This window comes from Anser cygnoides, chromosome 9 (genome assembly GCF_040182565.1).
Source record: "Anser cygnoides isolate HZ-2024a breed goose chromosome 9, Taihu_goose_T2T_genome, whole genome shotgun sequence".
Classification (NCBI taxonomy): Eukaryota; Metazoa; Chordata; class Aves; order Anseriformes; family Anatidae; genus Anser; species Anser cygnoides.
Window position 1 is genome coordinate 13,162,302 of NC_089881.1, and position 24,696 is coordinate 13,186,997.

General features: G+C 46.7%; 1 protein-coding gene across 3 annotated transcripts in view; it reads right to left on the reverse strand.

The window, feature by feature from the left end:
* The window catches only part of GPC1 (glypican 1), a 225,237-nt gene that overhangs the window by 177,494 nt on the left and 23,047 nt on the right, over positions 1 to 24,696 (reverse strand). Inside the window, exon 1 of one of the 3 annotated variants that reach the window (XM_048077297.2) lies at positions 22,442 to 23,058. The exons of the other annotated variants lie outside the window; for them this stretch is intronic. Coding sequence (XP_047933254.1) covers positions 22,442 to 22,598 — 157 coding nt within the window. The 5' untranslated portion in view covers positions 22,599 to 23,058. Of the gene's footprint in view, positions 1 to 22,441; positions 23,059 to 24,696 lie in introns of those variants that run through there. 3 annotated transcript variants of the gene reach the window in all.

Consider the following 24,696-nt stretch of genomic DNA (forward strand, 5'->3'; position numbering starts at 1 on the left):
GCTTGACCAGATGGAGGCCCTTACTGGTGGACATGTGTACCCAACTGAAGTGCCTTTTTTGTTTGTTTTGTTCTGTTGCTGATGAGTGGGGCAGAGGAAACACACTCCAGATACAGGTGCACACCTGAACCACAGCGTGCTCTGGGAAGAGTTCAGACCCAGTGACAGCCAGGTCTCTGTGGCCAGAAGCCTCTGGTCCACATTTCTCAGCCTTGAGATGGTGACAAACTTCTGTGCGCGACACAGTCAAAATCCAGAGCAGGTGTGGGAGCAGCCCTGCTGGCACTGCCCACCTGTGCACACAGGGCAAACCAATTCCCCTCTCCTGAGGGGCAGACCCAAACTCACAGCCTGCCCTCCACCCCTATGCGCCAGGTTACTGCCTCAGGCAGTGCTGATCGCACAGACCAGTCTTCATTTCGGTCAAGATTTCCCACTCCCTCCTGTTCCTCAGCTCCCTACTGCTCACCTCCCCTTCCACAAGCACAAAGTCACGTCCCAGCTCTTTCCAGCACACGTCTTCATTAGAGACAGAAGTCCTGAGCATAAGCAGATCCTACACACATGGTCCTCACGGGAACAGAGGCACGAGCATACTGCCTCGCCATCTCGCTGTGCCAAATCACCAGACCAAACCCTTTGAAGCCAGGCTCTGCTGGTGGAGAGACACTCGGGCAGCCTGTGCCAAATCCACTATTTGCCACACATAAAGTTAGAGATTAGAGTTTTCTTGATGCTGTGGTAGTACTGTATGCATTTGTTAGTAGATTCTGGTGGTTCCTATGTATCGGTGACAAGATGCTTCACTAGCACAGGCAGACATGTGAGTGGTGATTTGCATGCTCCCATATACGCGTCGTGTCTCTGGCAACAGGCGCAAGGCTGAAACTGCAGAGTATGGCTCTAGCCTAGCTACAGATTGATCACAGAAGCAACTGACTTGTATTTAACTGACACACATCCCAAGCCTCATTTTCAAGGAACAGTCAGCTTTTCAAGGGACAGACTGGGGCAAGGTCATTCAGCAGGCTGCAAGAGCTAGGGCCAAGCAAACACAAGGATCTGTTAGAGTGGGATTGCAACAACGGCTTCCAGTGAAGTCAAGAAAAGTGGAAACAGTTCAGTCCACACAGGTGGTTTTGGAAAGCCTGCTCCTGAAGTGTTTTGTGTGCCAGTAACTGAGCTGGCCAACGGAGAAGCCTTAAGGCTTCAGCCCAGTTGCTCTTCCCCATTTGTTCCGAGCACTGGACCTCCTGCCTGGCCCGAGCTTTGATAGCTGACAGGGGTGTATGTGAGAGGATGCAACAGAAACACGAAGACTGACGTGCTTCTGCTCAAAGTTACCAGGGAAATCGTAAACCCCTGCCTGTGACTCTGTTGCAGAAAGAGAAGATTTCTGGCTCCAGAACCATTAGTGCGTATCCTTTCCTCGTGACTAAATTCAATAAAACTCAAGCCCCTGACCTTTGTGTGTGACAAGTCAGATTTTCACCTTGTCAATCCTGACAAAGGGGCTTTACAGACTGTCCTTGTGCACCACGGGCAGCCCTCCTGGGGCCTCATCAAATGCTGCAGAAATACTGCTGAGAGCAGAGGAGCCCAGACAGACTGCTGGTTTGGGAAGCCCTGTAAGCTGTGATCTGGACAAGCAGGAAGCAGCTTCAATTTGGCTAGACTTCTGGTTTCTTTGCATGAGACTGGTGTTTATGTAAACAAAGTGAAAGCAGAGGCTGCAGTGGTGACAGACAGCCTTGAGAGCTTAAACAGAGGTTAGGATCTATGATCAGGTTGTGCCTTAGAAGCGCTTTTTAAAAGGAGCTGTTAAACTACCAGACTGGACAAGGTAGAGAGCTTTCCGTTATGAATTATAGATAAGCTCTCTGATGTAGCAAATGCCAAATATCCTGATGCTCAGATAAATGCAAGGGAAGAGGTAGAAAAAAAACATGCAGAGACACCTCATTCTCCAAGCTGGTGTGAGTTTATAATCAAAGATTTTTTTTTAGAGGCCAAGGGCCAGACTTTCAAAAGTACTCCCATACAGATCTTAACAAGCAGTTAGATCTTCAAAGAGCTCAGCTCTGATTCAGGCACATAAACGAAGTGGACAGATTAAAATAAAACAAAGCAAAACTCACGCTGACACAACAGCAGCTGCCCGTGTCCACAAGCAGCTGAGAGCGACAGCTGAGAGAGAAACGTGGGCCGCTGGGGAGAGCTCTGGCAATGGCACTTGGGTCAGAGCCGCCCAGCTCCATTGCTCCCCCTTCCACAGCCTCACCCCGTGACGCTACTGGGAGAGGTCTCACTCCTCCTGTGAGGTGCTGGGTGCAAAGAGCCTTGCAAAATCCTGCCGTGGGAATGAAGCTGGAAGAAAGCACCACGGGCAAAGCATCAGAAAACGTAGTATGCTATCAAGGGAAGACTCAGAGGTGGTGAAGTGGCCTTGGAAAATAAGCCCCATGGGATTTGGCAACTCAAACGCATACATTATATTGCAAGCAAACACCCCAGCTTTTGCAGATGTCTGTGAAGTGCTGTCAAACAGCTGTGGAGAAGGAATACGAGGAAGTTGCCCATAAGAAAATGCTTAATTCAGACCAAAAAGGCAGGAGCGAAAGAGCTTGGCAGAGCTTCTGAGAGTAAAGCTACAAACCCCACTTACTGGATTTCCCAGTATCCAGACTTTCAATCTGATAGAGTTGAAAGACACTGCTCTGGCCTGCCAGAGCCCTGAACCAGCCAAGCTCAGCCCAGCTGCTGCTGTTCACAGCTACAGCAGCACCTCTGAACGGCGAGCTCCTAGGGAAACAGCTCACACCAGGGACAGCTGAGCAATGCTGGGTAACTGTAAACCAGTTCAAAAAATGTATATGCAAGTATACTTACATTTTGGGGAAAAAAAAAGTAATTTAATCTATTTACTTAGATTTTGTTGTTTTTTGTTTTGCTTGTTTAAAACATTTATGTTTTTTGTCCCCCACCATCCACTTGCATGAGTCCACCTAAGAGTTGAGGTGTCTGTGGAAGTAAGAAAAGTTACTTTTGAAGAGACATCCAAGTCTTCTAGTGGAAGTATTAAAAGCTGATATCCTATTGCTGGTGTTATGCTTGGCCCTCTTATCCTCCACTACCAGCTGTCATTACCAGTCAGCCTAGGACTAAGACCTGGCAGACTTCTGGTGGACAAAAAGTCTGAAAAGTTGAATATTTTACCAAGGTTCACAGATACCAAGAATCCTTTAATTTTCCTACACAGACCTGACTTCCACAGCACTGAGGACCCACTGCAGGATGGCCTGCCCTGCCCTGAGCAGGATAACTTACACCTGCAAGTTTCCTGGGTTACAATGAGAAGCCCCGGGTCAGAGTGGAAGCGTTTGGTTGCACTGTGGACAATTCTGGGCTCTCAGGGACATCTTTGATGTGTGTGATGAGGGGTTGTCAGCACACTGCACTTCAGAAAGAGACCTGCCTTCAGGATGGCAGATATTATTTGCAAAAACCAGCAGCAGAGCCAAGACAGTGCACAACCTTCCTCAGTTTGTACCACCATAAACATCTGTCCCATGGAGTGGCAAAGACAGGTCGTTAGGAGAACTGCACAGTTGCTGTCTCCTGAAGGAAGGTTAAAAGACTGGGGAGCTCTTCTCTACAGTTTCATTTCTAACATGTACCAGGACAACAGTCATGCTTCTCATCTGTCATCTCTTCTCTTCTGACCTTTGTTATTGGTCTGTGCAGCATTTCATGGCTGGTGGTGTCTTGAGTACATGTGGAGACATTCATCAGATCTTTGTGCATGAGGCTGAATGGGATATCACAGGACTACTTTTCACAATCTAGTTGTTTTTTTCCCACTCTACGTATACACGAGCTAGCCTGCCAGACTTAATCCTTCTTCTCTGAGGCAGGAATGAAGTCCAGTAAATTGTACTTACCAAAAAGAATCAGCTACGCTGTAAAAAACAAATTCAGAATAGGCAAAACCACACGGAGAGTTAATTTCTGGGTATATTAAACTCATCAGGACATCTCACTACTCTGCCTTTTTCCAGATGAATTTTACAAAACAGCTTTTTGAGCTGCTCCAATCATGTTTCTTTATCAAGGAGCATCCTTTCTTGTTTCCACAAAGCCAAAGCCTGCTCTGTAGAGAGTCCTGAAAATAAGAGATAGGTCCTGAATATCTGTCACTTGAGAGGTTAGCTTAGATTGTTTTTAATAGTTTGTGGTACTCATAACTGGTTTTAAACTGACAGGGGAAGATGATGAAAAGAATAAGATCTGTGATTCTGAGCTCACATCAAAGAGCAGCTTTAAAGAATGAGTAAAAAGGCTGTCAAAATAGGAAGGCTTACCCAGCTGCCTAACAAAGTAGGCTTCAAACAAACAAGAAACAGTGGCCCTAAACAAATTAACCAGATAGGGGAAAGTATTAGTTGAAATGTAAATATTTAACAGCCCCCTTTTCTACTAAGAGAAAGACAAAAAGCATCCCAAAAAAACTGATCACAAAAGAGATTTTTTTTTCTGTACAAAGAAAGCACAGCCATAGGATTTGGAAGTACTTACAGTTCTTTTCTGCACTACTGCCTACGTTAAGTCATCAGCCTGAGATCAGCTCTCCATTACACCGCACAGTCTACAGACTATTCACTCCCTGACACGAATTTCTCCTACAAGTCTTCTTTAAACTTCCCTTTGTACCCCCAGCTTTTTAACTGCCATCACAAACCTTCAAGATTTAACCCTAGGAGACAAAGGAGCAGTCTCCTGATGCAAAGATTAATGCCACTCTACAAAGAAGTGCAGACACATGAATTATCCACAGGTCTTTCATTCTGACAGAGCCTTTTGCCCCCGGCAGTTTGCAAGGCAGGTACATGCACACACCCTGCCGCTGGAATGGAGCCGCCTCGAGGGTGAAAGGCAGCAGCCGGCAGCTCCCCCTTGGTTTTGCTTCCCTCTGGATCTGCAACGCACAAAGCAACAGCAGTTTCCAGAGCTTTTCCTCCTCCATGCTGAGCTACCTCACAGCAGATGGTGTTGGGTGCTTATACCTGGAGTAGTGCTTAGCAATCCCAGAAATACGTTCCCTAACTTGTCTTTGACATTTCCTAGACTAGTTCAGCTTCAGAGATGAGTAGATTCGCAGTCACCAGGCTTGAGGAGAGACCATCATCCAATGCAGGCAAGTACTATTCAGTGTGGGAGCAAAATGCCTCTGGCAGCAGCCACTCCTGTTGCCAACCACGATCTTCTAGGTCCTCAAACAGCTCCATTTCCTTTTGAAAGCTGTACCACTATGACCATCTGGTATTGTCCTCTTCCCCTGGTCATCTCCCTGGGGAAAAGATGGTGTGACCAGACCATTCCTTAGCATTTAAGCTTTATTAGTAAAGTCCTTTAATGGATTCAGCTGACCAAATGATCAAAATGAAGAAGAGCCATGCAAGCTTGCACACTTTTTCAGTTTAAAACAGATGAAAGAAAGTGCTTCTTGACGCAGTGGGTGGTAAACTTCTGGAGCTTGCTGCCATTGGCTCTGTGGAAGCAGACAGTACCCATCAGGCTTGACAACAGATTAGATTCATGGTCCATTAAAGGCCGGGGAAGGGATGTACTTTCTGATATTTCCCCTTCAGAAACTGTAGGTGTTGGGGATTACAAAGTGAGAGGCTTCAGAAGGGTGCCACGACCACACTCCCTTCTGCTATCACTGTGAGAGCCTGCTCAGCCAGACAGACCACGATGTGACCTAGCCAGATGTTTCTTATGCTCATATCAGGCAACTGCAGGGCACCAAAGCCCCTGAGGCACCACTCCTAGGCTTGGCTGTAAGAGCAAGGAACAGCTGCCCTGTGAGGGTCAGACACTGCGTGTTGGTACATGAAACCCTCAGAAGCTCCAGAGCCCTGCTTCTGTACCACCATCAGGCAAAACCCATCGCCCAAAGCACTGCAGAAAGAAGCTAGTCTTCTTCATTCTGAGTTGTTTGCACACATTAACATCTAAAGCGTGTGTCTCACTTTGTTGGGTGCAGCTCAGCAGCCAGTCCAGGGAACACAGCCGTACAGAGGATGGTCATGCAAACACGTTCATGCACAATGCAGGGGAGGGCTGGGGAAAAAAGTCACCCAACACACCGGTTTTTATGCCCGATTTGATGTGCTGCATGTGTGATTACTGCAGAAATCAACGTGGGTAATTAGGGCCATCTGCACCCAGTGCTACCGTTTGTATGTGTATTCATAGTAACTGCAAGTTAGTTAGGCATGCCGCTGCACAAACATATTAAACAGCTAATTAATTAAAAAAACAGACCTCTGCTTAGGAGGAGCCCATCACCAACTAATTACAAGGATATATCTTCTCCATCTGTTAGATATTTGCCCCCTCCCCAAGGTCACCAGGGAAGATGCAGTGGGCCTGCAGCCTCCCCAAGGCCGCGCTGGGGCTGTGCGTGCTCTGCCCAAGCCCCTTCTGCTGCGCAGTGAGGCTTCAGACCATGCCTGCTTCTGGAAACACGACCCTGGCACCTCCACAGAACAGAAGAATGCTCTTGGATTACCTCAGGTGCCCTTTGGGTTAGATGCCAAATGTCTCTGCACCACTCCCAGCACGCCACTGCCAAGCACAGAAGAGGCTAATTGCATGCCCATTAACGGGGCAGCAGAGCAGCAGCCCAAGTGAACATCCCATAAAATGCTGGTTCCTCTTCCACCTCCTGTTTCTATGGCAAACTCCTAATGCAACAGGAGATTATAAATACACAGAGGACGGCTGTGCCCCAGTGCTTCACTGGCATATGGTTCTGTCTTCAGTCAGAAGCCACAGATTTAAATTTAGGGCTGGAGCAGGAGGTTAGGTTTCAAAATTCCAAGATAAATCCTCAGAAAGAAGGCAATAAGACCAGAATTTCCTCTCTCTGGTACAACCTTAGAGCAGATGGGAGCACGGAGTCAGTGCTGTTGAGCAAACCACAGTTCTTGTGCAGCCCTGAAGTGCTGCATCCAGCTTCTCAGCTACCTAGGGACAGCCGCAGCTCTGGACCTTTGTCCCAGCTGCTGCTCCCCTGGCACTGGTCGAGTGGCCTGGGCTCTCAGGGGATGACCAAACTCTAGGGAGCGAGATTTGCTCCAGCTTTTGACTTACAGCAATCCCTTCTGTTACAGCAAAGGCTGCCAATACTCCACTTCAGGTTGAATCAGCACTTTCAATATCTCCCCATCCTTTTCAAAAGGGGTGTCAGTGTGAAGAGGTAAGCTACAGGCATAACAGCTCAGGACATTTTCACTTGTGATAAAAAAGGAACACATACATTTCAAATCATTGTGAAATACTTGTGAAACAAACCAAACCCTTCTTCCACGTGAAATGCAATGCTGAAGAAGCCACTACAGTCCAACAAAGTGCAAAATGCTTTTGTCATCTGGCACTGTAAATGCTTTTGAAGCATAGATACCCTAGTTATTGAGTAGCTCAAGACAACTTCACAGATTTTACTTTGCTTATCCTAGAGCTAAAGAGGCAATTCTCACTAAAGAAAGGGAAAAAAAAACTATTGCTCCATGTGCTGGCACACAGGCTCCAGCCAACGGTGCTTTATCAAATGATACCTATGAAAATACCACATGTGGATCATCACACTGTTGACCAGCCATTCTGATGGCTTTACACTTGCTAAGAAGTCTTCTGACATTCCCTGCAAAACCCCCAAATTTCTACAGCTTCAAATGTGTCCTAAATTCTGTAGAGCAGAAAAAGGCAGAATGCCATGCTAAAGATCCTGTCTGCAGCTCATCTCAACTGCTGCAAAGGGTTTAGGGCAGGACTGAAGCAAGCGAGCACCACACACAGGCACTTTGAACAGTTCTGGATGATTCTGCTGCAGGACCACGTCAGCATCACTGTACGAGGGCTTGCTTTACATGTAGACACACTTTCTTTACACTTTCCTCCAAGCACTGACTTTACCATTGTACAAAGCACAAAATTATTCTGACAGGATCCACAATTTGGTCCTTCTAAACTAAGGAAAATACCTTCAAATAAACTTCATTCAACGTGGTCTGAACAATGTGTCTTCTCCCACCCCTTCTCTGACTGCCCCCTCTGCACCAAGGACGGCACACACCCTGAGCAAGCCTTTTGGGATGGTCTGCAGCCTTCAGAGCTCCTGCCTGCTCGTCCCAACCAGAAGGAACTACTCTGCAGGCCAAGTTTTCCTCTGGTATTTTCCCCTCCTTATGTTGCTTGACCACCTTAGGCCTGCTAAATCAAAAAAAAAAAAAAAAAAAAAGGTCACCTAAACAAACCCCTCCATCCTCAGTTCCTTAATCATATTAGAAGCAGCAAACATGCTGAGTTAAGCGCAAAGCAAGCAGTATTTTTATTTGGTTAATTAGAATTGCTCATCAAATGAAAACAAAGGAATGATTTACCGCAGAACTGGTACAGGTAGTTGTTGCATAAGTACATTCCTGCATATTTGGCTACTTCTGGAATATTTTTTAATTAACTGTTTCTCCTTGGCTAAAGCAAACCATAGAAAACAAGGAAAGAGGAGTTTCACACAAGGACACTGCCGAATCCCTCAACTGCCAGCTTTTTTTTTTTTTCTTCAGGGAGGATTTTAAATTAAAAGCAGATTGTCTTCATTAGTGTTACCAGAAGCCATGTAACTGCCAAAGCTGACAGAAACACAACTGCGATTTGTAAATTTGGCAAGTGTCATTTTCTCTTTCTACAAACGCTGGGTAACATCATTCATATTAAGAGGGCTTTTGTGGGGGACACTGTGCAAAGAACAACTCCTTCCCTAGGAGTGGAAAAACATCTCCAGAGCAGCAGCTTAGTATTCTAGGATGCATAGGATCTCTCCCCTTGCTTATTTCGCAAGGAAGCCTAATGCATTAAAATTGGGCTGAAAATGGTCAGACAGTAAAAGTGCTACGAACTGTCTTCTCCTGATGACTGAGCAGAATACAGTAGCAAGCCCATAATAAACATTTCAGCACTGATCTTCGACACACAGCCGTACTCAACCTTTCCGTGACACGCTGCCAAACCCTCAGCAGCCATTCAGAGCTATTTCCTACAGAAATCTCTGTTCTCTTTATCTCAGTCTAGTTGAAAAAGCTGATAATACCCTGATAGGAAAATTATATTTCTAACAACAGCAACTGTGTTTGCAGGCTTCGTGGTCTTCTCCAGAGCCTCAGCTTCAGCGATAAAGGGAAAGCTTTGGTAGTATTTTTCCTCTTTCGAATTCCTGTATGAATAGCTGCAGAACTGATAGAGGCATGTGTGCGCAAAGCAGCCTGCCAGGGCATGAGAGCAGGCTGCAATTAATGAACAAGCTCCTCCTCGTTTTTAGGGTTACTCCGCACATACCCTGGTACATCAGTCTCCTACTCACCAGTAACTTCTGGCATCCAGCTTTTAGTCTTAGGAAGAAGGCTAAACATACACAAACAAGGTGTTTAAAAATAGGCTGATGTAGTTGAATTTCTTTTACACGCCACAGTGCAGATGCTGGCCTCAGGGGCTGAGCGGAGGTACTGACGTGAAAAGGAAGCAACGGGCGTGACCCCGATGCTTTCTTGGGTCAGCAACAGCCTCCTGAGCACCGCCACCATGGCGCCAAACACGTCGCTGGCACGACGCAGTGCCACAGCCCGAGCCTGCCACGCGTGGCTCACCAAGTCTCACGATGGAAAGACTATGACAATTTTAGGATGGAAAAAAATAGAGAAATGGGGAATCTATAAGCACGTTGCACATGCTCAGGGGCATGGCACTAGAGATTGCAGCACCCCTCAGTTATCTATTCCCTTGGCTATAGCTGAAATGGGAAGGTCTGAACACTTCATTAAACTTTGCAGGAAGCAGTTTAACACAGTAAGTATTACCACAGTCACAAATGGAAAGTCTGTCTGTGATAATTAGGATTCTACTACATATGGTTTTATTAGATGCTATCTTATAACCAAGATAAAAATAGCCGGCTACATAGCAGTCACCAGTCTCTCAGCTGACTTAAAAATAAAGCAACAAATGTAGTGCAATGCCAGGCACAGAACCAACCGAAATAATGTTAACCTATATTGAAGCCTGCAAAGGTACCAGCTGTACACCTACACTTGAACATAACCCAGAGCTGATGTCCAGTGACTCTGCGATTCTGGTTTGTATCTTCAGAAGAACTGGAGAATCCAGCTCTCGTTGTGTAGTCCAACTTTCTTCTCCCACAGTGAGCAGAGTTCATTATCTGCTAAACCAAACACTAAGCAATGAGTTAATGATAATTAAACTGAAAGAGATACAGATTCGAGGAATTTATTATCATCTGATCTGCTAACTAAATTTAGATACCTGTAATCAATTAATAACAATGGAAAACAAAAACAAGAGAAGAGCCACCAACAACAGGCTTGTAAAAATCTTTTTAGTGAGGCCCATGCATCTTGGTTGGGTTGAACAGCACAGCATCTTAATAAACCAAAAAAATTGTCTTTATAGATGAGTAACAGAGGCAGAGCGTGGCCCTAAATTATGCCCTTACTGTTTATTATTCATGTACCATGGGACTGACAAGATTTATGGTCCCATTGTGATAAGTACTGTATAGTGAAATATAGTGGAACAGTGAGATGCAGTACTCCAAGACTTTGTAATTTAAAGACAAATTACAAACCCAAGATATTATAGTTTAAAGATGGTAACGCACAGATGGGGATTGGAGATACAGAGAGATTAAGCAACTTGCCCAAGGTCATGCCAGATGTGTGCCAAAGCAAAAACCTGAACTCACAACTCTGGAGTACCAGTACAGCTTTTGTCTTACATATGAGAACATTGCTTCTCCCCTGTGATTTCACTAGATATCGTATTTCATAAACTAACAAGTAAATTCAGAAAACACAACCATTGCAGGGTATTACTGGAAGGACTTCCTTTCACCCCTACTCCTCTGAAGACCTTCGTTAATGAAGGAGCTTCACCTACGCATCCCCAATTTATCCACGTGTGGCACGACTGCACCATTTGCACAGAATCACAGGATAATTAAAGCTGAAGGGTCCTCTGCAGCCATCTAGCCCAACCCTTGCTCAGAGCAGAACAAACCGGAGCAGATGCCCCAGGGCCTTGTCTACTCAAACTCTGAATATCTTCAAGGATGTATATTCCCACCATCTCTCTGGGCTCTTGTTCCAGTGCTCGATCAATAAAGCTGAGAAAGTTTTTCCATGCAAATAATCTCCCTGGTTCCAACTTGTGCCTGCCACCTCCATTCTGTCCCCACACCCAGCTCTGTTTTCTCTATTCCTGCCTGTTCAGTAGTTGCACACAGCAGCAGGATTTCCCCCAGCCTTCTGTTTTCTAGACCTTACTCCTCAATGCTGAACAAGTCTAGATTTCACCGCTTCCCCTAGTACATCACGTTGTGTAGCACGCTAGACATCTTGGTGGTCTCTGGTGGACTTGCTCCAGTACAGCCATACCTTTCCTTTACAGGATAGCCCCAAACCAGGCATCGTGCTCCACATACAATCTCACAAGTGCTGAACAGAAGGGTACAATTTAATTGCCTCCCCCCCCCCCCCCCCCATTTCTTTTGCACAAAGCATGCAAATAGTTATTTTCTTTAATCAATTATTGTGGTTTTGTTTCACTTCACAAAACAGCACAGGAACATTGTTTATGTATTCCACTTCTGGAATTTCACTTTTGCTGGGGTCTCAGTACACACAGACACATCAGTTTCTGAGAGCAACTGCTGCTCCAGCGGAGAATTCCAGAACAGGGCATTTGGGATGCCTTTTTCTCTAGCTGGCAAAAGGGATAGCCCTATCGGCCTTAGTGATGTAACATGTTCAAAATGTATCAGTGACAGCAGGGTAACATGAGACACCATGTTGCTGGATATACATGTATCAGTAGATATATTTAGGAGTTTGTGTCCCAAACGCTGTTGCATAGTGCATTGTTAACAGTAAAAAATACTGAATTTATGACTGTGACAGGAGATTGCTTCAGTGCAACACAAACAGTAGTGGCAGTGTCACTTATTAAGACACAACTCATGCCCCCAGACAGCTGATCCAGGGTGCTGGGACAATACAGCAGTTAAACACAGTGGCTTTCTTTCCTGGTTTTCAATTGAAATGCACCCACTATCAGAAGGTATTTGCTCTCTGTTTGTTTTAGTAGGAGCAAAGTCACAGCATAATCTTTGCTAGTACCTGTGAAGATTTACTGATTAAAATTTCACTTTAATTATCTCTACAGAAGTGCTGTCAACATTTGTTTTAGGTTTCCCCCTAAAGTACTGTCCCACAGAGCAGCAAAATCAGTTCACCCAGCAACAGGCAGTGATCCTGACACAAAAGGCATTTGCGTGGCAGATCCCACAACTGAACAGAGCAGTCTGGGTGGACAAGGCAAAACAAGCTGCCTCCCATGCTGCTGCCAGGATGAGACAACCAGTTGGGTGTCAGAAACGTGCAGGGCTCTGTGTGTAACCGCTCACCTTCACGCTAGGAGGCCTCTGCAGGTTGGAGAACAGGCTGGGCTGAACCAGCAGCACCAGGAAGAAACAAGCCCAGAATAGGCCACATCCCCTCACCCAGCCAAAGCTGACAACAGACCAGTTTACATTGCTCAGTGGGCTCAAAAGAGGCTTGTCAAAATTCCCCTTAACCCAGGAATTGTTTCATGGCAATATGTGGTAACCTCTCTTACGGCATTATTTCATACAACAGCAGCCGCCAGATTTTCAACGAAACCTAGCTGTATGTTCTGTCCCTTTGAAACACAAAATTGCTTCCATTGCTAATGGCACCAGAACTGGAAGTGAAGCACCAGAGCCCTGGCTTTGAACTGGGATGAATCCTTTCAGCATTTATGTACACGTTTAAAGCCGTACCAATGGCTCCTTACGCACACTACTAGATCCCAGGTGCATGCTACATCTAAGTAGCGCACCATACGCAGTGGTGACTTACCCAGTTGCTTGTTTATGAACACAGGGCTCCCATTCATCACAAGCCCAGCCTATATCCAACCATGCACCTACAGATGCTTGTATTTTGGGCACAGAACAGCCAAGCTGCAGGTCAACAAGGCAAGAAGTGGCTCTAAAACTTCATGAATAGAAGAGCAAAGGCTAGGCCACCAGCCCAGCATGTGCCTGAGGTTGGACATCAGTTACCTCAGCAAGTCATTCTCTAGCACGATAACTCACTTCCCTCACACTGCAGCCCATCAAGTAAAATGCTCACTAGGTAAACCAAACCTGAACAGCAATTCACAGCACTCTGCCCTACTCTCCCACACCTCGTTCCATCTTCCCACGTCTATCACATATCATCACCAAAATAAACTCTAGCGCACAGAATAGTTTAAGCCACACTTCCCATATCCAGACTTCCTGCCCCTAACATTAATGTGTAGCAGAGATACTTTAGCCGTTGTTTACTATTAACTGATCAAGTAAAATCAAATACAACTTCCCAAGACACAGCAAGTCCAACAGTCACTGACCTGAACCAGCATAATGCAGAGCCTAGAAAGAGGACAAATGCACAGACTCACCTAGGAAGACATAACACAGTCTCTGACCCGTAGTTGCAGGAGGTACCTGAGGGCAGTACCTCCGTTGCAGCACTGAGGAACAAGGTTTCCCTACTCTTGCTCTCCGTGCAGGTACTCTACTACCCGATGTGTTACAGAGATTCATGCATATATTTATATAACATCGTATCATCACTTTTGCTCATCTGGGCTTAAATTAATTTACGGTACACGCTAGTGGCAGATGAAAGGAAGAAGCGTTCCAGTTTGCTTTTTCTGACCTCCACAGGCACTTCCCTCTGCCCCAAAGCACAAGCAGCCAGGATGCTCCCCACCAGACAACAGGAGGGGGCACAAGCCCTGGGGAGGCTGTCCCTGAATCAATGAGACTTCTGCCCACGGGTTCCCACTATTGTGCAGCCCTTCCTCAAACTCACAGCAGATGAGTCTCAAGTTTGGTTTGGCCTTAAAGAGCCTCCCTAATAAGAATACCAGCCTCCTTCAATGCGTAAGCCTCTATGAGACCTCCCACAAATGAAAGGGGAGTGAGAGTTTTGCAGGGCCTGTTTGGATTCTGTCACAAAGCCAAACAGATGTTTGTGAAATATAAACTGTTATACAACTGTTTTAAACTCACACAGCTGTGCACAGCCAAGCAACTGCATCAGGGAAGAACACCGCTGCTCTCTTAAGGTGTTCTTACATCTAGGGACTTGATATACAGCTTAATAAACCAAACTTCCTGTAAGTTATTCACGCTATCTCATCCCAATATAGCATTTACACTGGAGGAAACCACCGAAAAGAAACAACTGAAGAGGCTTTTCCAGGTTGACAGTGAAAATCTGCAACCAGATGGGAACCAGCACTCAGATGTCCATCCCACCAGACCCTGGGGTAATTATAGCACCTGACTGCCACCATTTTTATGATTTTGGCTCATCTGGGAAAACAGCAGAAACAGACGGGAGATGCTAATAGAACAGCCGTGCTTTGCCACTTGTACAAAATTCCCCCAATGCTCCACGTGGCCGTCACTGCAGGATCAAACTGTACAACCCCAGCACTGCAGGATTCACTGCAACGATATGAACTGGGACCAGAAGAGACTGAAGTAGTTTCTTATCTGTATTAGAAATGTAAAATTAATTTTAATTCCTGGCAGCACTTTTATATTTTTATTTATGAACAAAAATGTACAACCAAAAGAATTTCTAAAATGCTTCTATTTTAGAAACATGCCTGTCTGCTCCAGTTGAAAGGCAAGAGACTTGGGTAAAGCTAGTGGAAACATGCCAACTAAATTACACAGTATAGTTTTACAACCCTATAAAATACCTTTTTTTTTTTGCAAGCCAAAACTATTTGTCATAGAGAATTTCATTTTAGACACATAAAAGATTGACTGCGTGTATAAGTACTATCACATTGTTCCCAAAAAGATGTGGTAAAAGTGAAACTTTTGTTGTTGTTTTTTAATACTTCAGAAGAACGCATAGCAATTTAAAAACTTGTTTTACTCATGTTGCTAGCATAGGAGTTCCTAACAGCTGGGTAATTCTGTCCTTTTGATTCACTCTGCACTGTAAATGAAAAGGCACAAAACATTATATTAATCACCATTGTGTTGACTGTACAGAGATTATAAAACTAATTTATTTTCTAAAACACAGAACTAGAGCACTGTGGATAACTTTCACAGCACAGTCTGCTTACTCAAATTGTATAAAAGGCAAAAAAAAGTTTTCCATGTCTGAAAAATTCCACATAAGACAGGAACACATTACTGGGAAGATGTCACAGACCCAACTCACAGCTCTGTCACATCTAGACAAGCATGTTAATTTTCTGCAGTCTAAAGCTTTGCTATTTTTTGTGAAACAATCTGGTAATGGAGGTAATCTGATTCCCTGGGAATCAAATCTTTCTTAAAGACAGGTTTCACCTGTAGGGATACAGCGTATTGTGAGCAATAAAGCATCAAAGCACATAGGCATCACAGAAAAGAGTATTCTGTCCTTCACATGTGTAAAAGTTAAAACCAAAAACACATACGTTTGTGGTTTTTTTTTAATTTTATTTTTGGTACCTTCAAGGGTAAAGGTCCTAACACAATTGCAGCTAAGGCAACTTTCTACAAACTACAAGACAGGATGGAATAATCTTCTAGCAACTACTACTATACTTTCAGCAAGCTTCACGTTCTTACTTCTCCAGGTCTCTCCCTAGAGATGAGACAGATCCATTCTCATAGCTGTCAGGAAGACACTGTCAATCCCCATTGAACAGATTAAAAAAAAAGCAAGAATGCAATTCTTCCGGGAGGATTTAAAGATGAAGGGTCTGTGCACTGACTTGTTTCATGCCACCACCCAAGCAGATGGTGTGTCCACCCCAGCATGCTGCCCACTGAACCACTTTTCTTCTTACAGCCGTGACTGGTAGTCAACTACTGCACATTTAATAGACACCTGTGCATTTGGATACGCACTGAAAAAGCCCAACTCTGACCGTAATTATATAGGTGGAGACACTGAGGTGAGGGACTTGCTCAGGATTTTTTAGAAAGACTCAATCTAGGCAAACAGTTCAGAAGGGACGGATGAAAGCGAGCACTGCTCACCCCCCTCACCTTTACTGGCACACCACCTGAAGCAGTGCTTCCAGCGCTTTTCTGAAAGAACACCCAACTACCACAGACACTCTTCCATGGGAAAAGCAGAATAAGTGACTCTATACATTTGCTATGTGCCTGCAGCAGCACAAAACATTCAAGTGGATACTGGAGGACCTTTGCCTACATCAAAGACGATCAGAGCCCAGCCCAGGTGGCACAGGCAGCAGCTGCGCAGCCCAGCGAGCATAGGGAGCTCGGTGTGCACAGCTGCTGCAGGATGGGGTGCCTCACTGGAGACAGCCTGCTGGGGGGGGCTTCATTACTGCTTCTCTGAGAAGCAGCAACACGTGCACACACCAACTTGGAAGCTTCTTGCAGGAAAGCAATTGCATTTGGCGGCAACACATGCCCCAGCACAGAAGCTGGGCAGAGCCAGCAGGGCCAGCTGAACACCAGAGCAGCATGCTGTTTTGACACCATCCCCTTGGTACAGCTACCAGCTACTAGGTGTACAAAAAAGCAACACACAGGACAAAGAAAGAAACCCAATATACAGAAAAATGTTGTGTTCAGTAGCTGCCAGGGCAGCAAACAGCAATTAAAGCTGTTTTCTCCAAGGAAGCCTGCAGGTTTGCACAGAATTGTGATATTTGTTTCCCTGTTTGAAATTCCCAACCACTACTTCCAGCTCAACAGAATACAAAATAGATGCAGGAATTCTCCCTATACCAGCAACACCTGGCAATTCCCCCCCTACCTACTTTGTTCTTCACTTCCACAATCCCACAAAACAAGCAACAGGAACACCTGAACTACAGCATGGTAATGCTCGACCCCTGGGCCAGCTGCGAGACTGAAGCACGGCACTGACCCGGGCACACAGTGCCAGGACTGCGGCACACAGCAGGGGCAGATCACTCCTCAGACCAACAGCTCTGTGAGACAGCGGCCATCCTTTTATCCTGCCTTCATTGTCCATACTGTACCCAAAGCAATTTGGTGCTGCACTAAAAGCCCACGATGCTCAGTCCCCCACCCCAGGCGGGTGCAGAGCCTATGCTCAGCAGCTGGTGATGGGTAGGTGCTCAGTGTCCCCTCTTTTCAGAGAGTGCTGTGACCTGCGAGGAAAATAAAACCTCTGGCTCTAAGTAGACGTTTTTGATAATCAAGTTAGCAGCTCGCTCCCTCCCTGCCTTTGGTTAAGTCAAAGCACACTTAATTATTGAAATTACCCAGAGGAATACCTCTATCCGGTCCCCTCAATGTGAGGCAATTGTACTGAAAGCAATAGAACATTAAACCAACTGTTTCACGATCCCTGCCAAAAGCTGCGCATCTCCTATCAAACACATCCGGCATATCTAGAGATTGACTGACATCTGTTCTTACACAAAGCAGGGCATTCACAGGGCAAGAACAGAAAAGGCAGAAACAAGGTGAACACTAGTTTCACAGGGTGGTAGGCGTCTCCAGCTATATATGCATGCAAATTTTTTGGAAAATATCAGGCTTAATCATGTTTTGCTTCACCAACAAAAAGGAGCTGTTGAAATAGTTTTGTCAGACACAGCTGATAAGGATAATTATGTGCTGAGAGCTTAGTCATCCATATCACAGTGACAGAAAGGCAGCTTCTCTTAATGTCACCAACACAAAACTCTAAAGAATATCTAAGTATAAAGCTTTCCAGATTTCAAATGTAGCAGAGGCAAGCTCTCGGTCCGCTAAAACACACGCTGCTCCGAACGATAGCTAACCACTAGAGGGAGCCCATTTTTCTCCATAAATCTAATTTTCATAATTGTTTTGTATGCACACATTCTGTGCTGACAAATTAACACAACAATCAAAGTGTAAAACAAACTATACATATTCATATAAACTTGTATAAGTTAAACAGAAATGGAGATACACAGTTCAAGCAAAGCCTGCTCCAACATTCACACTAATATATTTGCCAGATGGAAGAAAAGGCACAATTCAGTGTGCTTTGCTTCATCAAAAATAGCATTCTAAACCCAGCAGGCTAAAATGGCCATTCCAATTTTCCCTTAAATTAATTAGCATAAACTGGTTGATATTGCATCCAGGAGTTCACTGTATAGCAGCTAACCTTGAGAAACCGTGTCTGCCTCGAGTAAACAGAAACCAAATGTGGCAACAACCTCAGAGAGGCTCCCCTTTCAATTAAGCAGTAAAGATCCTTCCTTGGGAGTGGAGGAGCCCCAGATTTGATTTTCTGAACCGCAGATGCAGGTTTGCCCATCTTTGTATTTATGCCTTTTGTACTGCATCTGTCGGAATTCAAAATGCCATCCAATATTGTATTTCATTACCCTCTTTATACTCCGAGAGCCTCGTCCAGCCCAGCCTTGTAGCCAGACCTGTTCTTTACTTAGCTAACATTCCACCAAATGACTCTTCACACACGTGCTTGGCAATGCTTTCCTTACGGGAAGGCATTATGTGGCCTATAAGGACTGGAAGATGAAAACAGTTTGGTTTTGACTCCTTTCAGCTAAGGAACCAAGGAAACAGTCTTGTGACACATAACTGGACCAACAGCGATACTGCTGCCTGGAGTTCTTCTGTGCCCTCCTCTTTTGAGGCATTATACCCATACCCACGTCAACCAGCAAAACCCAAGGCAAGTCAGAGAAGGATTAATCTTTGAAATAAACAAACCGAAGCAAAAAGCACAAGTCTAGCCTAAACAGAGAGCAAGGGCCAAGGATATCCATGTCGAATTAAAATTCTTAAGTCTTCTCCAGGACAGAGGAGAACTATCACAGCTTGAGACACTGGGAGCAGTCACCATCAACAACGTTAAGGCACTCACATCAAGGCATCAGAGAAAGCTGGATATGCTCCCCAAAGAGCAGTATTTTCTGCAGTAGGCTCTCCCTTTTGTCACAAACCTTACTATGAGCCCAAGAAGACCACCAGCCCTAGCACTGGCACTAAGAGGTAGACCTAGAGCAGGGCTCTGTAAGCACCCTCAGTCACCAGAGGAGACCTGCAACGGCACATGGGTAGCGAGAATATGGGAAAGCAGAAACAGAGGTCTGCCACCTCCAGAAGAGTCAACAGAAAGTAGAACTGGTAGCTCTTGAAGCTTTTACCCATATTTTTTAGGAATCACTGAAGGTGGGCACAGGTCACCCAGCCAGTGAGGTGGAACACTCCCACCCAGGAAAACCTTGCTCCAGATAATTTGGCTTTATGGGAGCAAATGCTGTAACTTTCCCAAACCCAAGCGGCAGGGAGTGCTTCCCCCAGCATCAGAAACTCTCTTCTAGGCAGATCTGCACCTGAGAATCTGGGTGTACGTGGGCCTGTCAGGATTACTAATACGAACAGACGCTTCTTTCACGTTTGGGAATTTTGCCATTGACTTCAAAGCAGAGATATAACACCTTGCATATTCCCTAAACACACTTAATAGCAGTACCTGACACATTTTAAGTGCTGAGGCACGTTAAAGACATTCTGCACTAGCAAAAAAAACAGACACCCCTGTCTAGGTGTTCTGTAAGAAACGTGGTAGGCCAAGAGTCTGTCCCTAAATCAGATGCCTATCTGTTAGCCAGCTAATAATTGTGTGACTGCTTCTGTAACTGATCTGAACAGTCATAAGCAGGGACTACCTTCTGCTGAGCTGTGTAGACTTTGTATTACTCATAATCCTCTTAAATCATAACAAAGAACACAGATTAGAAGGTGTAAAGCATGCAGTAAATATGCTAAAACCAACATAAACTCAGCCATTTCAGCCTGAGTCACGGTCTACATCATGGGAGCACACTAAACTCCTTTTGAACTCCAGCTCCGGGGGTGCAAGCAGCGAGTGGTTTGGCTCCTGGTGCCAGGCTGGTGTGACAGCACCCACACCGAGCAGCACCTGGAGTCAGCTGAAAGCAGGGAGGACAGTCAGCCCAGCAGGGCAGCACTGCTTCGGGGACGAGGCCACGGTGCTAAGAAATGAGTTTTCCCCTTTGCAATGCAATGGAAAGAGAAGGAATAGAAAGATCCTCTTGGAGAGGGGGGAACAGAAGGGCTGTTGCCTCTGGGGGACTTGGAAATGAGATAAGAACATGGTTCTTGGGGGAGCTCTTGAACATCTCTAACAACACAGAAAAGGCCACCATTAGGAAACCTGACACGTGTCCAACTGGAGCCATCAACGAACCATCTTCAACAGCATTTTAAAATGTAGTCCAATGGCATAGGCACTTCCAGATGTCAATCACGTGCAACTTGACAAGACTCTCTATGTACAGATTACAACCCCCATCACCAACAAACTGAACCAAATCTGTTAAAACCAGCCTTAAGCGATCCATCAAAGTGTAGAGTTAGACACTGCATGATACCGTACTTACTACTTGTGGGGATACCACAGGAAGGTCTTGAGATTCTTGCTTTTGGACAACTAAACCAGCATTAACTTCTGCACTAACCTGCACAACTGCTAAAGGCATGGACAACACACAACACTACATTTTAATAGGAACGCTTATGAGGCTAGTATTAAAGCACGCTGATGTTTTAACTGCACTGGGTGAGTACTACAGCAACAGAAAAGGGCGTTCCTGGATATTTATCAGTCATAAGATACACATGATAATTACTAATGAAAATCATTAAGTCCGTTAGCCATTCTAAAGACCAGGCTAATAACAGCAGCAGAGCCAAGTTTGCACGTCAAACCTTTTCCCCCACAAGCACTTCTTTATATTATTTTCCATGCGGTATTTCTCAAATGTTTATAGCATTTATCTGTAGAGTTTCCTTGTTTACAGCAACAACCAGAGATGCCCATTTTGATACTACAATTTTAACTACTGATGCTTAAGACAAACAAGGTGAGCACTCAAAGCACCCAGGAGACAAAACTCCTGATTCCTAGAAGCACTTGTGTCCTGTGTCGCTTTTTAAATCACAACAACATGTAGGGACGTTTTACTCACAGCTATCCTCTGGTCTGTGCTGCTCATAACCGCAGCTCACAAGATCCTGACTGCCCCCCCCCACCCCCCAGTACTATCGCTGCATACAATGCCACAGCCATCTCCCCAAGTATTTGTAAACAAGACAGTTTGTCTTCCACGAACTTTCCACTTGAAACATGACTGCTAATGTATTCACATTTTTAATAAGTAGATGCAAATTTATAACAAGCCACCTTCTTGCTTAACTGAATTACTGTTCTATTAATAGTGATGTTCAAACGATTTTGAAATTCTCCATTGTTTAACCTCAAGGACTGTTCATTTTATTTTAGATATTCACTCTTGGTTGTAACTTAAGAAAGTATTAATTTGTTCACATTTATGAGGCATTTATATGGTTCAGCCTTTTCCACTCATGGGTCAAACAATGAATTGGTTTCCCTGTAAAACTACACAATGAAATATTCAACATAAGGTATTCTGTAGCTTAGATGTGAACTACAAACTGCAATTTTACTGGGATGTCCCTGTAGGTTGGCTTCGGCACGTACGCCTGCATGTTTTATGCTTTGTCTGAAGAAAGAAGCTCCCGCAAGTGAGGAGAAAGCTCTCAGATATGGGTCACATGTTAGTGTATCAAAACTTATACAAGATTAAAAAAAAAAAAAGCCTAAATATATTTTCCCTAAGCTTTCTGAGGGAAAGCATAGGGAGGAACAACAACAGCAGTAACAAAAAAAACAAACATAAATCAGACCTTGAATATTCTTTGGTAATTCAGAGGTTTTCTGTAAAGAAGATGAAATTAACCAGGATTTCTCAGAATACCAACAAAAAAAAAACAAAGGTAGGCAAGAAGATGCACACTGATGTAGGTTGCTCAGGTTTCCTCTGTGTTTTACACACTTGACACAGGGTCATTTTACTCCCATTTCATTTTTAACAACTGCCACGCGCCGTTTACGGGTTTGTTTCCCATCTAAGAGAAGATTAAAAAAAAAAAAAACAAAAAACAAAAAACCAAACCAATTCTTCTCTCTCTCGTAAGCTCGGAGCATTTTCCAGCTCTAAGACCGAAAGTCATTACAGTTTGATTCTCCCGATTTCTGCCCCCAAAGCCCAAAACCGTTTCGGCTGCGCTCGAAACGGAAAGGAGACAATGAAAAAAGCGCCCCGAGCCCAGCCCCGAGCCCACGCCGCGGTCACCCCGCTCCTCCCGGCGCCGTTCGCACCGCCCAAGAGCCGCGGCGCAGCCCGGGGTGCTCGGGGGGAGCCTCCCCGCCGCACTCACCGGAGATCTCGGCCTGGGGCACGCCGCTGAGGCTGAAGCCCTTGGCCCCATACAGCTGCCGGACCTCGGCGCAGCTCCTCGCCTTGCTGCCGCTGTCACCGCGAGCCGGGGCGGAGGCGACACACAGCAGCCAAAATCCCCACGGGAAGAAACGCATCCTTCTGCGCTGGCCCCGCCACCTGCCGTGCGAAGGGCAAAGCCAAGGTCCCGCGGCGAGGAGGCGGCGGGGGCCGGGGGCGCGGCCCCGTCCCCGGGCAGCCCGGCGGGACGGCTGGCCGAGGGGGAGCCCGGCTCCCGGGAGCTGCTGCCGGCGGGCGGGGAAGGCGCCGGGGAGCTCAGCCCGGGCGGAGCGCAGCGGGCCGGGGGGCAGAGACCCCAACCCGGCCGGGCCGCTTCCCCGGCGCGCTCTGAGAGCCCGGAGCGTGACCGCGGAGAGGGCTTTTGTTCTTAGCGCGGCTGCATCCCCGGGCAGTCCCGCCGCGATGCTGCCGTGCCGTGCCGAGCCGAGCCGGGCCGGACGGGCTGCGGGGCTGCTCCCGCGGCTGGGCTGCGCCGCGCCGGGCCGCTCCGTGCGTGCGCCGGCACCGCTCCACCTGCGCGCCGAGCCGGGCGGCGGGGAGGCTCCGGGGAGGCTCCGGAGCGAGGCCGGGCTCCCCCCGCCGGACGTGGCATCACGCGCCCGGCGCCAATCCCGCGCCCGGCCCGGCCCCGCGCTCCGCCCCCGCCTCCCGCCCGGGCCGGCCCCGCCCGCAGCGCGCCCGCCGCGGGTCCCGCCGGGGGGCCCGGGCAGCCCCCGGGCTGGGAGCGCCGCCGCCGCGCCCCCGCTGCCCGAGCCGAGGGCGCTGGGCGTAGCCCCGGGCCCGGCAGGCGGCGGGGCGCCGGGGAAGGGGGCTGAAGGCAGGCGGGAAGCACGCCCCGAGCGGCGCGGTCCGGGCGCTCTCGGCCCGGAGCCCCCGACTTTCCCCGGCCGTGGGGGGGGGGGGGAACGCAGAAGGAGAGGCCGAGTTCTCGGCCGCTTTGCCGGGTCGACGTGCGGAAAACAGCTTGACCGGGAGGCAGCAAGGTCCCGGAGAGGCGCTAAGTGCCCCTCTCACAGAAGAGAGCGGGGGAAGCGAGGGGATTTTCAGCTGCAGTCCCTGCTTTGGAGTTTCGTTCTCAGGGCAGAATGCCGTCCTGGAGCCGGGGCTCTGTGCCTCAGCCAGCCGGGTTTCTGCCTGCCTCCCGCAGAACTGAGGCTTCTGCGATCACCTGTGTGTTGGGGTAATGGCCAAGCACTTGCCGACAGATGAGCTTGCAAGCTTTTGGCCACCATCTAGCACATCTGACAACACAGAGAGAACCCAAAGATTGCTTCTCCAAGAGCAGTTGTTGTCGCTGGAAAAAGGAGGGGGAACCTACTCGTACCTTCAGATGAAGCACTTGTATGAGTTTACACCTCAATAAGCATCAGAAAACCCTCACGGAAAAACCACTGCCGCCATGCACAGGCACCAAACCAGCACATTTTTTCAGAGATCATACCTTTTGGACAAATCTCTCAGATGTGAAAATTCACAGGAAAGCTGGGTCATCCAGCTTGCTTCTTCAGAACTGCTTACTCTCTGGAGGAATGAGTAAGAGAGAAGTGACAGCAAAATAATAGCCCCGCGGAGGAGAAGGATGGCAGTAAGGAAGAAGAAAGTTGTCGCTTTCCTAGGAAATCGAATGGTCACGCCTGCTGGTCTCCTGCTGCATCTCTCAGTGGTGCACACGGTTTGGAAACCTGAGGCTTGGAGTTGCCTGAAGCTTGGTGCGTCTCAGCCAGAAGCTCACTTTGTGGGCTTTCTAGAGCATGGAAATAGGCTTTGTTCCAGAAATACATGGAAAAATATGCCATGGATAATGTAAAGTCTGATCCAGCCTGTTTGTAAAAAGGACCTCTTTTGTAAGCGCAAGAGCACTACATATGTGACAGGTTACCAAGTATGTTACATGATGCAGGGTTATTTCAATCCTCACTCCTGGGTGTTTATTCTAATTTTATACTCATGGGGACTTGGTAGGTCAGGTTGATGGCTGGACTTGATGACCTTGAAGGTCTTTCCCGACCTAGGTGAGTCTATGATTCTCTCGCCCTTTTAACACCCCGGGCTTTGAACACAGCACTTAGAGACCTATCTCAGAGATCTCGTTTAATTAATCCAACTGCTATGACAGCAGACTACAAGCACCAGAGGAATCCGTACAAGAATCTATACTGCCAGGACTACAGAACA